Below are 15467 nucleotides of genomic sequence, written 5' to 3' on the forward strand. Positions count from 1 at the left end.
ATCCCCAAAAAACGAATAAAAATTTTACAAAAGATAGAAAATGACTCCTCCTTTTCGTATAACAAAACATATTATTATAAATATATTGGTTTAAAATAATAATATATAATAATTATTTGGACCAATAAAAATCATAATTTGTAGAATTAAATGCGAGCTTTAAAACGAGCCCAATATTGACATAAATTAAAGAATATTTCAAATATATAAAAATGCGGTTAAAATGAGCCGTAATTCACACGTCGTTTAAATTAACAATTTTCCCGGACTAGACGGAGCAGGATGAAAGTAAATAACTCGTATTTCTTGTAATTGTCAGTTTTTTTTTCAGGAAATAATAATTAAACGTCGTTTTTACAATTTTCTCGGGATTTTTGAAATTTTAATTTTTAAAGGGTGCATCCTTACTCCGCCTTTGGCTCGAGAAATTTGAAAATTAAAATACGCATCTTATGAGCTGAAAATTAGGTGTCAACTACACATATATTCAAACAAACAGAATCCCTTTCAATAGGACTAAAGCATTTCCATTCCCAAATCCTAATCAAGTTCACACAAAGTCACAAAAATAGTTAACTTCATCATTGACAGGTCTTCTAAGTCATCTTGTTTCACAGAAGAATCACAAACTGATTTAAACATCAACACACTATGTCACTACAGAAATACATCCAGACTGAACCACAAGGATATAGATACACCACCATAGCCAAGCAGTTGTGTTAAATTTATAGACAAGGCATCAGAATTCAACCCAGGGACTTAAGCACTTGAAGATAAGTATAGTAAGTTGATTTTCACCTTAAACCATTTACTAGTTCATTTCAAAACTATGAAAGAGTTTTATGTGACTTAAGGTATATGTTCAGGTTTCAATATTTAAACATAATACTAATTGAACCAGTCATTCAAAGACAAGTAGCACAGCATAATCGTAATAATTTTGTACTAAACAGAATATTAAACCAGCACCCAAACTAACACTTAATCTAAATACTTAAGCTAAGCATAGAACTTGATGAAGATGAAAGGCAATAAAATGTTTAAAAAAAAAAAAAAGTTACCTTTCTGATGTGCAGCCGCGAGCAAGAATGGATTTGAAACCCTTTGTGCTTCCTCTCCTCGACTCAGCCACCACACAAGAAAATAAAATCAAAATTTTAAACTTAAAAACTCAACCTCCAACAATTAAGTACAAAATTTTACTAATAGCTTTAAAATTCGAGTCAAAGTCTCAAAAATCAAGCTTTTACGTGTATCCAAACTTTTTTCTTTCAATGGAATGGGGTTCTCTATAGAAACCACCCCCCCCCCCCCCCGGGCAAAAAAAAAAAACCTAAACCCTATTGCATCGATGTGGGACAAAAATGAAATTTTGAGAGATTCTTGCTTGTTACTGGCATAGACGACTGAGATCAATGTAGTGCAACAACGTATGGCTAAATTTGAGCCAATCCCCCTCGATCCAGTTGGTTCTTGAAGAACCAATGGGCATCGAGGGTTTCAAACGGAAGAAACAACGTTAATTAATGCTATTGTACTAGATTCAGGCAAGAAAGTAAAAGAAAAAGTGAAAATGGGAGTAACTTTATACCTCTAAGGCGGTGTTTGGTGAGATTGAGTGGAAATATGATGGATGCATTAATTCTTTGCCGCAAACCGACGTACAAAAACTGATTGAGGTGTGAAACCTCTGAACTTTTGTCATTTTTAGCAAGGAGAGAGATAAAACGAGATTGGCTTAGGGTTTTTAGGGAAGAGGGGACAGAGAGGAGATGGTAGGGGTGTGGTTGGTATGAAATGAAACGCTAAAGGGGGGTATTACCCCTTAAACCGAGCAGACTTGGGCTGGGTCTTGGTCCGTTTTGGATTGGACTCGGTCCAAGGTATAAAGAAATGAGGATGGCCCATATATATATATATATACATGTATGTATATTTAATGTATCTACACGTATAAAGGGTAGAACGGGTAATTTAATAAATGGGTAAAACTAAAATATTGATTATTGACCATACTATAATCAAATTAGGACATACTTAACCTATTAATTTAAATTGTGACCAATTGTTTAAATGGGCTTAACTTTGCAAATACAAGCTTAATTAATTTTAATCTAATTGATTATTTGAATTATGGCCCTATTTGGCCTAATTAGCCAATTTAAAGTGAATAATGACCTTAATTGATTTAAGACAATGAATTTGGCCATAATCAAATCTACTAAACCATTAAGAGGCTAGTTTTGCAGAAATGACCCTAATTGTCTCAAACCATGAATTGGTTATTTCAATTGTGGCCATAACAGAAACAATTGAACAATTAGAAGTCAATTTGTAATAATGACCATAATTGATTAATCAACTAATTAAAATAATTATGATTAATCCTAACAAATTATGCCAATGCATATTAAATATACAGAATTAAGGATTGAGGGATAAAATGGTCAATTCTTTTAATTAATCAAATTCCTTGTATTAAAGGGAATGAAATATTTCCTAATTCAATTTTTGACAATATGAACCATCAAATAAATAATTATTTAAAATTGCTTTTCTTTTTTGGTTAAATCTAGCAAATAACTCATAATTGTCACAAAGTGTACCAATTAATTTTTATATGATTTATAATATCAGAGAAATTATTTTACCAATAAGCATGGTAAAATATTAACGTAAATAATTTTATAAAATCATTTTGACCTCTAAAAATGCACGGTTCACTTTTTGTCATCCAAGGACTCTGAGTAATTAAAATAAATTACGGGAGGTAAAAAAATTAGGTGTCAACAATGACCGGTGCACGCTTATGTCATTTTTGCATTTTGTGTTTGAGGTCATCATTCCTAACCCAATCCGGGAATGTCGCTTCCGGAAACGCTTTCGCGGTATTGGGGATCTAAATATCCAATTCGCGATAAAAGAGGGCCCTCAATTTTTCGGTGCTGATGGGGAGGACGTCTTGACCCTATTTAATGGCAAAAGGTTCATGGAACCCGCACGCTCGGAGGCTCTATGTCCATGTCGTGTATTAGAAGCGGTTTATAGAGCTGTGTGACTTCTGAGTTCGGTTTTACCCCGAACGTTTTCAGACATCAGAGGATGCTTTGCTAACAGCAATCAGAAATATGTGTAGGTTCTTATTTTGTTTATGAGATTATGAGGGACGACTCGTCCTATTGGTATTTAATCCCCTCTAGAGGTTTTTTTTTTTTTTTTTTTTTTAAAAAAGGAGTCCGCACGATTTCAGTGACTGCCAGCAATCCCAGTCCGTTGGGGTTCGTCCTCGGTTAGACCTCAAGTTTTAATCACTTTGGTCCGATCTTCTCCCCCTGGCACTCGGGCGTGAGGTTTCGAGGATATAAATGTCGAGATATAGAAGTGGATTACGGAGCCGTGTGGCTTCCGAGTCCGTTTTGCCCCGAACGTTTTCAGATATCAAGCAGAGGATGCCCTGCTAACATCAATCAGAAATAAGCGGAGGTTTTTATTTCATTTTTGAGATTATGAGGGGCGACTCATCCTCTTGGTACATAATCCCCTCTCCGGGTTTTCGGAAAAAAGAAGATCGGGCAAGTGCAGTGACTGCCAACAGTCCCAGCCTCTTCCGGTTCATCCTCGGGGAGACCTCAATTTTTAATCACTTGGGTCCTTTCTACTCCTCCTAGCACTCGGGTGTGAGGTTTCGAGGGTACGAATGTCGGGATATGGCCCGGTAAGCTTTTGAGTTCAAGAGATGTCTTGTTGACAACAATTTTGAGGAAAAAGTGAGGATTCTTATTCCATTATTGAAGTTTGTATGGACAAATCGTCTTGTTGATACAAAAGACTTTCGGAACTTTTGCAGGAAGAGAGAACGGGACGCAAACGTCGATTGTCGGCAGTCCCTGTCAGGAAGAGGAAGCAAGTTAATACAAGATAAATGATGTAGACATGCGACCATACCTGTTGCTCTTCCTTCTTGTGCGTCTCAAGCCTTCAAGCTTCGGCATGAGCTTTCACAAACGTATCCAACATCAAGAATCCCATTAATAGGATCCAAGAACTGCTGATTCGGTTGAAGTTGTTGTTGCTGCTCTAAATATACCACGAAGCTACTGACCTATAAGGTTTCCATTTCTCACATAACTGATCCATCTGTGACGGCCTAGGAAGATCCTCAGGTCCATATAACATTTGCACACCTTTCCTGGAAATTTTTTCTTAAACAACATCGTATATGACGACGGTTTACATGTAATAGGGTTATTATGTATGTCGGCACAACAATACTCATCTTGTCGGAAAGCTTCACATGCGCTCTTACATGCGACATTTTCACCACCCACGCTCGTCACTTTCAGACACGCGCCATCCACCATGCATCCAGTGCTTGTACGGTTGTTACCGGACCCACCTTGTGGTGCCACAAGCATTGGCAAGTTGTATCCATCGACTAGGCTAACATCAAAGAAATCTATCCCACCGGAGCCGCCAGTGGTAAATTAAGCTAAGTCACGGCTGCAAGATTCCCGGCTGCCGAGCCGCAATCGCCCTCAGTAGGTGAATTTTTCGGTAGAATCTTCAGTACAATGTGTACGGCCCCCAAAATCTGCCATCCCAATTAGAAGGTACATTAATTATTTTTGATTCGCCTTTTTGTAAAACAAATCCAGTGGTGGAAAGTGGAGCAATTCCAGAGTTGGATAATATTCCTGGCCATATTGTTTGTTGACATTTGTTTACCATTGTAACTGTTGCAGATGATTGTATATCTTTCCAAAATATATAAAATGGAGAAGAAGAAGAAGGTGGGAATATTAATTAATGTAAAAAGGGAATCAGAGATTCAAAATCCAAGTTGTAGAGACAGTTGCTCTTCCGCGGGACCGGGGGCCGGATAGGGGCGGTATCACACCTTCTCAAAGGAACCGTACGTGACACTCTCACGTCATATGGATCCGTCCGGAAGTGAACTTCCCTTTCCTTTGACCAACGGGCCCTCAAACATGTAAAAAGGGAATCGGAGACTCAAAATCCAAGCTGCCTTCTTCTTCCTTTTCTTCGTCGATTGGCTGAAAATCGAAATGGGTGTCCATCGTTTCATGCTTTTGTTCATGGTTGGCTCAAAGTGGAAATCATGATCCATATTTTTGGGGTTTTGTTGGTGGGTGTGTTGAAAAAGGTACTGGGTTTGCGTTTCTAGAAGATTTTCTTGATGGGTTTGTTGGGAATCGTACTGGGTTTGTTGCTGTTGAACATTTTCTTGATTGAAGATATACTGGGTGGTGTTTAGTTCTATGGTAGTTTGTTCAGGAGCTGGTTCAAAAATGTAATGTGTTGGGGGTTCAAATGGGGTTTCTTCTTGTTGATGATGGGGTTAGTCAAAGTTGTAATCTTTAAGGGGTTCTTGAGATGTGTAATTAGAGAAATTTATGGATTTGATGCGTTGAATAAGGGAAGGAGATCTTAGCAAGTTTAGTAGGCTGTTGTTGTTTAGGATGATTTTGTTTTTGGTTAGCTAAGGAAGAAGTAAAAGCAATGGTAGCTATCATGATATTAAGAAGAACAAAAAGAACAGTGGAAGTGAAAGTGGAGCTTTTGTTACTGTTAGAGCTCTCAGTTTTGTGATTTTGTAGAGTTGAAGTGAGTGAGTGAGTGAGTGAAATTTTAAGAGTTTTTGCTACAGATCAGGACGACGCCATAGCTGTCTATCCCCACAGACGGCCAAACTGTTTTTTGGTGAAAAAGGGTAATCAGTTAGAGATTTATAGTTTAAGGGTTTTAAAGATAAGTAGGTCATATCCAATCTCGGAAACTCTTTTATGAGTCCGGCTTGGAGTAACGGTGAGTACGTGTGAAGCACAATGTAAGATAAAAAATCAAAAAAATGATTCAAGAATGTAAAAATGAGAAAGTAGTAGTCTCAAGTATATTGCTCATTCAGAGAGGGAAAATAATGTTTACAAGAGCATAAGGAAGAAAAAGATGATCTTACTTCTACCCTAAGCTTCCCTTATATGGGTCAAGATGATGTCTTCCTTCTACCCTAAGCTTCCTTTGACTAAGTCAAGGTTAGATTTTTCAACCCCCAAAGTACGGGTGAGGTGACCTCTCTGTCACACTCATGTGGTCTGCGGCGTGGCACTCTGATCGAGGTTGACAAATGTGACTCGAGCTGGCAGGAGTGGAAGCAAGCAGCTATACGAACCCTCCAGTCTCTTCGAGCATCCGGCCACGCGAGCTAACTCCGGGTGCACTTTTCACTCAATACACCCTTAAAGGACTATCCCAGGTTAAGTAGGATGCGGACGTGATTTCAAAAACTAGTTCCTATTTTTCTTTCTAAACCTAATCACATCTTTTAAAAGTTTGTCAAGTTTGACAAACTGATTGCAAACAAAAATGACCTCTTTTCAAAGCAACTTTATTTTTAATTTGGAGATTTTTTGTTACTAACTTGAAAATGTCAAAAACAAAAATTTTTTACTCATCAAAGGCATTTTAAACAATAACAACAACAATAACATACTCAATATAATCCCACCAGGTGAGGTCTGGAGAAGGTACAGTACTCGCAGTCCTTACCCCTACCTTGTGACGGGTAAAGAAGTTATTTCCGATAGACTCCTAGCTCAAGGAGAAATGAAAAAGCATTAGTAATAATACATACTACTAATAAGTAACAGTAGTAGCAAGGTAATAAGATAACAGAGTGAAAGAAACATTGAGATTGTACTGGGGATCTAATAATAAGCAGATGTAACAAAGATACTACTACTCCTAGCTAGTACGGAAAAGAAATCTGTGCGCAACCTACTAACCCTCTACTCGGATACTCAATCTCCACACCCTCTTATCAAGGGTCATGTCCTCGATACCAAAAGCATTTTAAAAGGATTTCAAAATATCAAAATCATTCAGATTTTTTTCTAGGCCCAGAAATGCAAAAATTCTGGAAATAATTTTTGGATGGGTCATTTAAGTCCAAAATAGTTTATTGAAAAGGCTAAATTAGTCTGTAAAACTAGTGGCCCATTTGAAGCCACTTGGGTCTAAACAATTGCAAAAGCAAATTTTTAAAAGACTCTTTCAAGCACAGCCAGGCCTAAAACAAATGGCCCTGACCATTCAATTTCAGATCTTTTTAAACATTTTTTTGCGCGGATTGTCTTCTCTTGGGGTGGTCTTTAATTTTTGGCCCTCAAATTGCTGGTCTTTAGTTTCTGTCCTTCACTTAAAAGGTTTAAAAATATCTACAAGTTCCGGTTTGAAATCCCGCTCGATAAAAAAAAAAAAAAAAAAAAAAAAAAAAAAAAAAAAAAAGCGCAAGGCAAACCTTTGTAAAAAGTAGTTAAGGCATAACTAAAAGTTTACCTTATAATGCAAAGTATGCCATATCCGACAGACTTTTAGTTATGCCTGAAGGCAAAGTCTGCCGTATAAGGCAGACTTCTTGCAAAGCCTTGCCTTGTGATTTTTTATTTTATTTTTATGATTAAGCCGGGGTTCGAACCTATAACCTCAGGGTATTTTAGGTGAAGGATCAAAATTAAAGACCAGCAATTTGAGGGCCAAAAATTAAAGACTAGCCCCAATGAAGGGCAATCGTGCAAATTGTCCCTTTTTAAAGACCCAAGAGTTGGCCCAAAACCAAATAAGTCAAGGTAAAGGAGGCATATTTTCCAAAGACAAATGACCTTTATTTATTTATTTACTATATTACTTTACTTACTATTTTACAATTACAATATATATATATATAAGTGCCATGGGGGATACGAACACAGCTTTCAATAGTTGTACCATGAGCTTCACAATTTATACACGCAATGAATGCTTGTATCCTAAGCTATATAACTTTTACACTTTATCCAACTATTTTTATATCCTGCGTAGACATATGTCATATGACTTAATATTTATTCTCTTCTCATGTATAGACATATGCACTTAAGTTTTAATTTTTCAACACATTTATTTTCTTCATGCACTTTTACTTAGACGTATGCAGTTCAATTTTAATTCTCGTACACAAATTTATTTTCTCCGTGCACTTTTACTTGTTCACATTTGAGTATATATAAGTGCCATGGGGGGTACGAAACACAACTTTCAATAGCTGTACCATGAGCTTCATAATTTGTACACGCAATGAATGCTTGTATCCTAAACTATATAACTTGTACACTTTATTCAACTATTTTTATATCCTGCGTAGACATATGTCATAATACTTAATATTTATTCTCTTCTCATGTATAGACGTATGCACTTAAATTTTAATTTTCCAACACATTTACTTTCTTCGTGCACTTTTACTTAGACGTATGCAGTTCAATTTTAATTCTCATACACAAATTTATTTTTTCCGTGCACTTTTACTTGTTCACTTTTGACTTTTCACGTTCTTGCTGAATATTTATTCTCTTCTCATGTATGCACTCTAATTTTAATTTTTCGACACATTTATTTCCCCCGTGTACTTTTACTTGTGCACTTTTGACTTTTCATGTTATTTAAGAATTAATAAATGAGGGAGTACCATGCGGGTACGAACACAGCTTCCAATAGCTGTACCATGAGCTTCACAATTTGTACACGCAATGAATGCTTGTATCCTAAGCTATATAACTTGTATACTTTATCCAACTATTTTTATATCCCGCGTAGACATATGTCATAGTACTTAATATTTATTCACATCTCATGTATAGACGTATGCACTTGAATTTTAATTATCCAACATATTTATTTTCTTCGTGCACTTTTACTTAGACGTATGCAGTTCAATTTTAATTCTCCTATACAAATTTATTTTTTCCGTGCACTTTTACTTGTTCACTTTTGCATTTTCACGTTCTTGCTGAATATTTATTCTCTTCTCATGTATACATGTATGCACTCCAATTTTAATTTTTCGACACATGTTTATTTCCCCCGTGTACTTTTATTTGTGCACTTTTGACTTTTCATGTTATTTAAGAATTAATAAATGAAGTACTCCCTCCATCCCATATTAGTTGGCCACATTACTTGGCTTTTCACGTTCTTTAAGAATTAATAAATACAGTACTCTCTTCGTCCCATATTACTTGGCCACATTACTATACTTGACTTTTCACATTCTTTAAGAATTAATAAAAATGAAGTACTCCCTTCGTCCCGTATTACTTGGCCACATTACTAAAAATATATATATTTCTATTATATATAAGCGTGGAGGAGGGACGAACACCGCTCCTCCAGCATGTATCATGAGCTTCACAACTTGTGAATTGACTTAAAAGCCCTCATATTTCCCTTTGTACAATTTTTGGGTTAACAGGGGTATTCATGTGATATTAACGAATTAGAACAGTTTTATTGGGTGAACTGGTATCCAATAGGCCCCACCTACCATGAATTCAACTCGCTGCCATGTGGTTCTAAAATTTGCTCCTGCACACAATATTGACAACTATTTTATTCAGATAAAGCTTAAGTTCCTATTTGCTCTTTCCTGTATTTTAATGCTTCACTTTATGGTTTATATACTGTATTATTTACTCCCAGTAATTGCGATAAAATACTTCTAGCTAAAATAAAATTATTAAGGTAGTTGATTTTTTTTATATAGATGTACACAGCTAAAGTATGTATTATTAAGGAGGCTCATTCCATAGTTCTGATTGAATTGGTTCTTTAGGTTAGTCATATTATAGTACATGAACCTTTTATGATATTTTCACTTTCTCTTTAAATTTTCTTAAGAAGATAAAAAGGAATTAGTTGAAAGTTCCAAATTTGTAATATCATATTCGCCCCGCACTTCTTCAATTTTGTTCAGACTTAAATAAATTCACATAAATTAAAACGAAGAAAATAATTCAATATCATTTGAAGTTACTAAAAAGGATTTTGTTAGTGAAGATATTAATAGATAACAAAACAAAAACTAAAAAGGAGCGAATGATATGTTAGGAAACCTTTTGTTTTGAATTTGAAATCATGTTGATTTGAAGTTACAATTTTCCCTGGATATGCAGTATGGATCTCAAAAGTTGTATGTTTTTTTTCTTATAAACATGAAAAATCCACAATTTATGAAAACTGTCAAAACTTACTCCATCTTACAATCTAAAAGAATGAGCAAACCATAGTTCATAGACAAGGTATCAGAATATCCTATGGCTCCGCACTAACATATCGTATATTTCATGTCCGTTTTATAGATAAATGATTCCAATAAATCAACAAGATTAGTAACTAACTATTCTTTAATGTAATCCTCCCAAATTGTATGGGAAAATCTCTTCACGACGAGCATGAGTCTTTTTTTTTTTTTTTGTTGCAAAATAAACTTATGAGTCAAGTTTCAAATTCTATAAAATAAGAAATCACAAACTTGGAATTAAAATCCTACCTTTAAGGAGAGTTTGAAATTTGAAACTAAAATTTCAAATTAAAGTTGAAGTTTTATTCAATGTCATAAACAAACACTGATTTCAAATCAACATTTTAAATTTGCGCTCCAAATTGCATTACCTAATGCCTATAAAGTGTGCCAATCTTCAACTTTCCCCAAAATAATGATGTTCTTTTAAAACAGTGAAAATAGTATCTCTTGCCCCCTTACAATTTGAATAGAAGAAAATGGCTTTTCAAATCTCTTATGTTTTTGTTTTATTTTTTTTTTTTTTTTTTTTTTTTTTTCCAGATCTCTTATGTGTAAAAAACGAAGATCTCTTATAAAAAGATCATAAAACTATAAAAAAAAGTTTATAAAGGACCAAATATCCAATTTTAAATTTCAATTTTATATTTTAAATTTTGGATTGGGCGTCTTAGCTGCCGAACCCATTCGCTACTAGTAGCTTATATAAATCCCTACTTTACTTTCCACAGACCACACACACACACACACACACACACACACATATATATATATATATATATATATATATATAATAAGTGACAATGTAATGAGTTTTGTCGTCCTTACTTAGTTCTCAACTTTCTTATTAGGGAGCTTGCTAACCAAATGGTTTGCGCTTTCAATTTTGCCCTTGTATTTGATATTTATTGCATCATATGCCAAAGTGTGTTTTCAACAAATCAAGACATTTACAAACCTATTTTGGTAATACTTGGTCCCACAAATTAACTTTTTGCTAGTGAATATGTACTTTTTCTATCCCATACTTTTACCCCTACTTTATTTATTTATTTATTACTTAGATTGTCACATTCACCTGGGTAAATATAAGAAATTTGAGATCCTTTAAAATGCTTCAAAAGTTGTCTGATGATGTCATATCTAGCAAAAATAATTGTGACAAAGATAAGAAAATACAATAATTTTAAGGAACTCATTTACTGTTGAAAAAGTACTAGATGGTATTTTTCACTGGGTAAATTTTAAAATTCTTTGTTAAATTTCCCATGCTCTTGTTGATTATTGATCTCTAGTTTGTATTTTAAAAATATAAATTTATGTATGATATTTTAACACAATTTTACAATTTAGTCGATCCTAATTTATTTGAGATTGATAGCTTAAGGTTATTATGACATGAAGTTTACACAATAATATTCCACTAACACTAAAAAAAATGAAAAAGAAAATTCTTATTTTTGAAAGGAAAATAAAGTTTAAATTAAGAAAAACATTTATTTTTTGATATCTTTAATTTTTTTTAATGATTTAATTAGAAATAGAATCTATTAAATAAGTTAAGAGTCAATTTTTTTAATTTTTAATTTTATCTTTATTTATAGTTAAGTTCGCTAAGTCTGTCAATGAGAGAATAAATATAGTGTGTATAGATGTATTTAGACCTAGGCTTTAATCATCGTATTTTACTAGCATAAACCGATGAGATTACAAACGGCTAATTAATATATACCAAAACATCTATTTTTTATCTTAAACTAAAAATTATATGTTAACAAATTCATAAAATACTAAAATGTCTTTTCAGTGTACAATTATAGTTAATTTGAAATTGTTTTACATACTTCAAATTATGTTAGTCTACAAGACATTAAGTTATATGTGCCTCTTTAATACTTATTTCCTGCGATACTTGCTTCCTCATAAACAATTCTTTTAGTAAGTTATCCAATTGTGCGACCAACTTAAATAATTAATAATGCATAATTAAGAAGAGAACACAACACAAATTATTATTTTCTTATTTAAACTTTTATGAGAACTCTTGACCTTGGGCTCGGACTCAGCACGGGCTTTCAGGAACTAGTGTATATATATATATATTGTATGTATCAAAAGACAATTTACTTCGCTTAATTAGGCATCATATCAAAAGACCTCTTTATTTACACTTATGTGTGTTCTTTTGGTGAGTCGTTGCATGAAATTGTTTCACATACGTTGCATGTTTTCGAGTACTAACAGGAATACAAGCAGAAATACATGTGGTACTAATACTCATGCATGTATATTGTTTAATTGTATTTTGAGGTACATATACACAAAATTAGAAGCAAGCAAACGTAATTGAGAGTTTCAAATCTTAAGAGTTTTAGAGAGTGTGTGCAAAAACAAGCTGGATACGTGTTTTTTGCTATTGTATGGAGTAATTCATGGAGTTCAGTCTTAGTTTATTGTATTAAGCTATCAAGTTGTAACCAAATTTTCTTATTTAGAAGCATTCTAGGTTGTTTTTAGTAAAAATTGGATTCAAGTTAGAGTTAACTTGAAGAGGTGCAACAGATGAGTGAATGTTGGGGTCAAGGCTCAGAGTTAAGTCTCAGGATTGATATATACACTTTTGAGTCTTGCCACGTCAAAAATTTGAATTCTTTACTTTAATTGTTCCGCATCACAATTTACTATTGGTTTCACAAAAAAACATGTAATGTATTATGTTCTTTTATTTACACAACCTCCGCCCCCCACCCCGCCCCCCGCCCCGCCCCCAACACAAAAAAAGATCTAGTTCTGTGTTTGTCAGTAAAGTATGTACACAAAGATTAATTTGTATATCTAGACATTAATTAGCCTCCTTTATCAAATCTGCAGAAAATAACTTTCACAATAGAAGACAGCGCGGAAAACTTTATTTTGATGGCTAGACTACAAGAAAAAGAAGGTAGGTAGAATAATTAGTTTTATTTATTAGTAACAATAATAATAATTAAGTAGTACGCAGTACTTCATTTGCAACAAATAGTAGAAATTCCGAATTAACAAAAATAAAAAACAAGAGCAAAGATAAAAAGAAGGGAAAAGGCCTGTATCTATCATGGCATCCTTCTTTTCGCCACCTTACTATAAACTTGGACCATTTCTCAATTTGTGCATGTCTTTCTTATGCAGGGGCCATATTAATCTTTTGTGTATCGTTCCAATTTTATCGGATGTCCCCGAAGGGACTCGCGACCTTACTACAATAGAAATGATTTCAACTTCTTAAACATTCACGGCGTTGCATAGGAACATAAGCGAGGATGCTGCCGCAGCACCACCGCCTCCGCCACCACCTCCGAGTCTTCCACCGCCACCGCCACCCAAAAACACTCTTTCATAATAATCCACACAAAACAACGATAACGAAAGTCCCACTTCATGCTGAGTCCAAACTCTTCTGAGTTTGGACTTCCTGAGCCGGTCTAAGACCGGCTTAACACACACCATGTAAAGTCTTCGGTACCCTCCGAGAGCCACCACCACCGTCCTCACGCCCTCAGGTGGAGGAGACACGTGGCGGAAGCAAAGGGGCTCCCAAAGAGAATCGTTTCTAGTAATGGAACACCATAGCTTACAAACACAAGCAGCTACCCCTAAAGAGCCACCATCGAGCCTTTGCAGTATTTCTATCAGCACATCAACATTGTCATTGATGAAAAATCCTGTGCCCTTGTGTTCATTTTCATCCTCCTGTTCCAGTTTCACCATTTTATCTCACTACTAAGAAAATATTAATTACTCGACAGACAAATTTTATAGCTAAACAACAAAATCTATCACTAATCCGTCGGATTAATGACAGGTTATCAAAATAATTTGTTAGCTACCAGCAACTCAGTGACAAATTAACAACGAAGTTCGTAGCTAATACCTTATTTATTTGTAGTGTTTCTTTAACAAAGAGGTTCAAGAAAACAAGTGATTTATGGGAAATGGGTGAAGGAAATTGAAGGGTATATGTAGGGAGGGAATGAAGGGGTTTTGACTTGGGGTGTGTTTTTCCAAGTATAGGGTATCGGCGAAATAAGAGAAGAGGCCAAAAGGAAAAGTTTGGAGGGAAAGAAACTAGAACCAAGAATCCAAGAGTAGAGTTTGAATATAATAGTGTATAAAGGGTTTTGGGAAGTGGTAAGGGAAAACTAATGTTTGTCGTTTTTGGAGTTTGTTCAGTTCAATGCTCAAATACCTGATGACTTTTGTAAGCTTTGGGTCCATCAATTGTGTAATGTGTGTGAGAACACTAAAGAGAGTGAGAAAAGTCAAATGTGAACGTTATGCTGTTGTGTAGTAAGGTATTGCTGTTTCGATGTTAGCGTTTTTCGCATTGATGAATTGAATGAAAGTGGAAGTCTTGCAACTTATTCGTCTTTAGTTACATATATGTCAACATCTTCGTTTAACAAACTCTTCAAATTAATATACGTCTTCGATGAACTACAAAGGATCACTTAACAGTTTTACCTAACGAGTACTAGTATTCTTGTTATAAGAAAAGCTAATAGTGTTAGAGTCAACTTGTTTCAATAAGTTGCCTTCTCTCTAAAAGAAAATTAAGTTGCTTCATATGATTCCCTCAATTTAAACAAATTCTGTATTATCACCAGTTGCCCGTTGGGCTAAATCAGTCCAAACATATTTAAGGTCGCATCACTTTTACCAAAATGTTAACACAATCACACCATTTAATACTTCTATTTTATGTTTTACCTTTTTTCCTCTTTTCAACTTCCGGTGTATAAATTAATTTTTCACACACTCAATAATTTTTCCCTCGAAGTAAGTATATCACATAGCCAACTAGCTAGCTATGTGTCACTCACATCCAAATATTTACGGCCATCAAATTTGCGTGCCAGTGTGTGCATCTCCAAACTGTTAATCACCATCAATTACAATATATATACCTTCTATAGCTCTAATTATGGTTGATTGATTAGGAGGTAAATTGCATATAATTAGCCTAGAATCTGTTACATATAATTAGCCTAGAATCTGCTTTAATTGTATTTACGATGTATAGATTTCTTTGTAACCTTGTAAGGAGATGATCTCCTTCATTTTCAATATATAGAAAATCAAGGTTTTTCCCTTGTTCATATGGTATCAGCAATGTAAAGCCTTTTAGTTTTTTTTTTCTCCTCTGTCTCAAGTGTCTTTTTTTTTCTTCTTTTTCCCAGTCCATTCCAATGGATCCACATCAGCATCGTCGAAACATGAAACTTGATGGAAAGAACTGTTTTTTGTGGGCTTCGTAGTTTCATAATTTTCTTGAGGGCAAAGAGCTTTGGGT

At 34.6% G+C, this 15467-nt stretch overlaps 1 protein-coding gene, 1 non-coding gene and 1 pseudogene across 2 annotated transcripts; all 3 read right to left on the reverse strand.

Moving 5' to 3' along the window:
- Window positions 1-3953: 3953 nt before the first annotated feature.
- Window positions 3954-4846, reverse strand: LOC132067031 (thaumatin-like protein 1; annotated as a pseudogene).
- Window positions 4847-13124: 8278 nt separating this feature from the next.
- LOC132067032 (F-box protein SNE-like) lies at window positions 13125-14124 on the reverse strand. The gene has a single exon (XM_059460193.1). The coding sequence runs from the start codon at window positions 13883-13885 to the stop codon at window positions 13400-13402; it is 486 nt and encodes a 161-aa protein (XP_059316176.1). The 5' UTR covers window positions 13886-14124; the 3' UTR covers window positions 13125-13399.
- On the reverse strand, window positions 13261-13363 carry LOC132069030 (U6 spliceosomal RNA). The gene has a single exon (XR_009417602.1). It is a non-coding gene; the product is annotated as a U6 spliceosomal RNA (small nuclear RNA).
- Window positions 14125-15467: the final 1343 nt, after the last annotated feature.

The sequence above is a fragment of the Lycium ferocissimum genome, chromosome 8 (assembly GCF_029784015.1).
Source record: "Lycium ferocissimum isolate CSIRO_LF1 chromosome 8, AGI_CSIRO_Lferr_CH_V1, whole genome shotgun sequence".
In the NCBI taxonomy this organism is placed as follows: Eukaryota; Viridiplantae; Streptophyta; class Magnoliopsida; order Solanales; family Solanaceae; genus Lycium; species Lycium ferocissimum.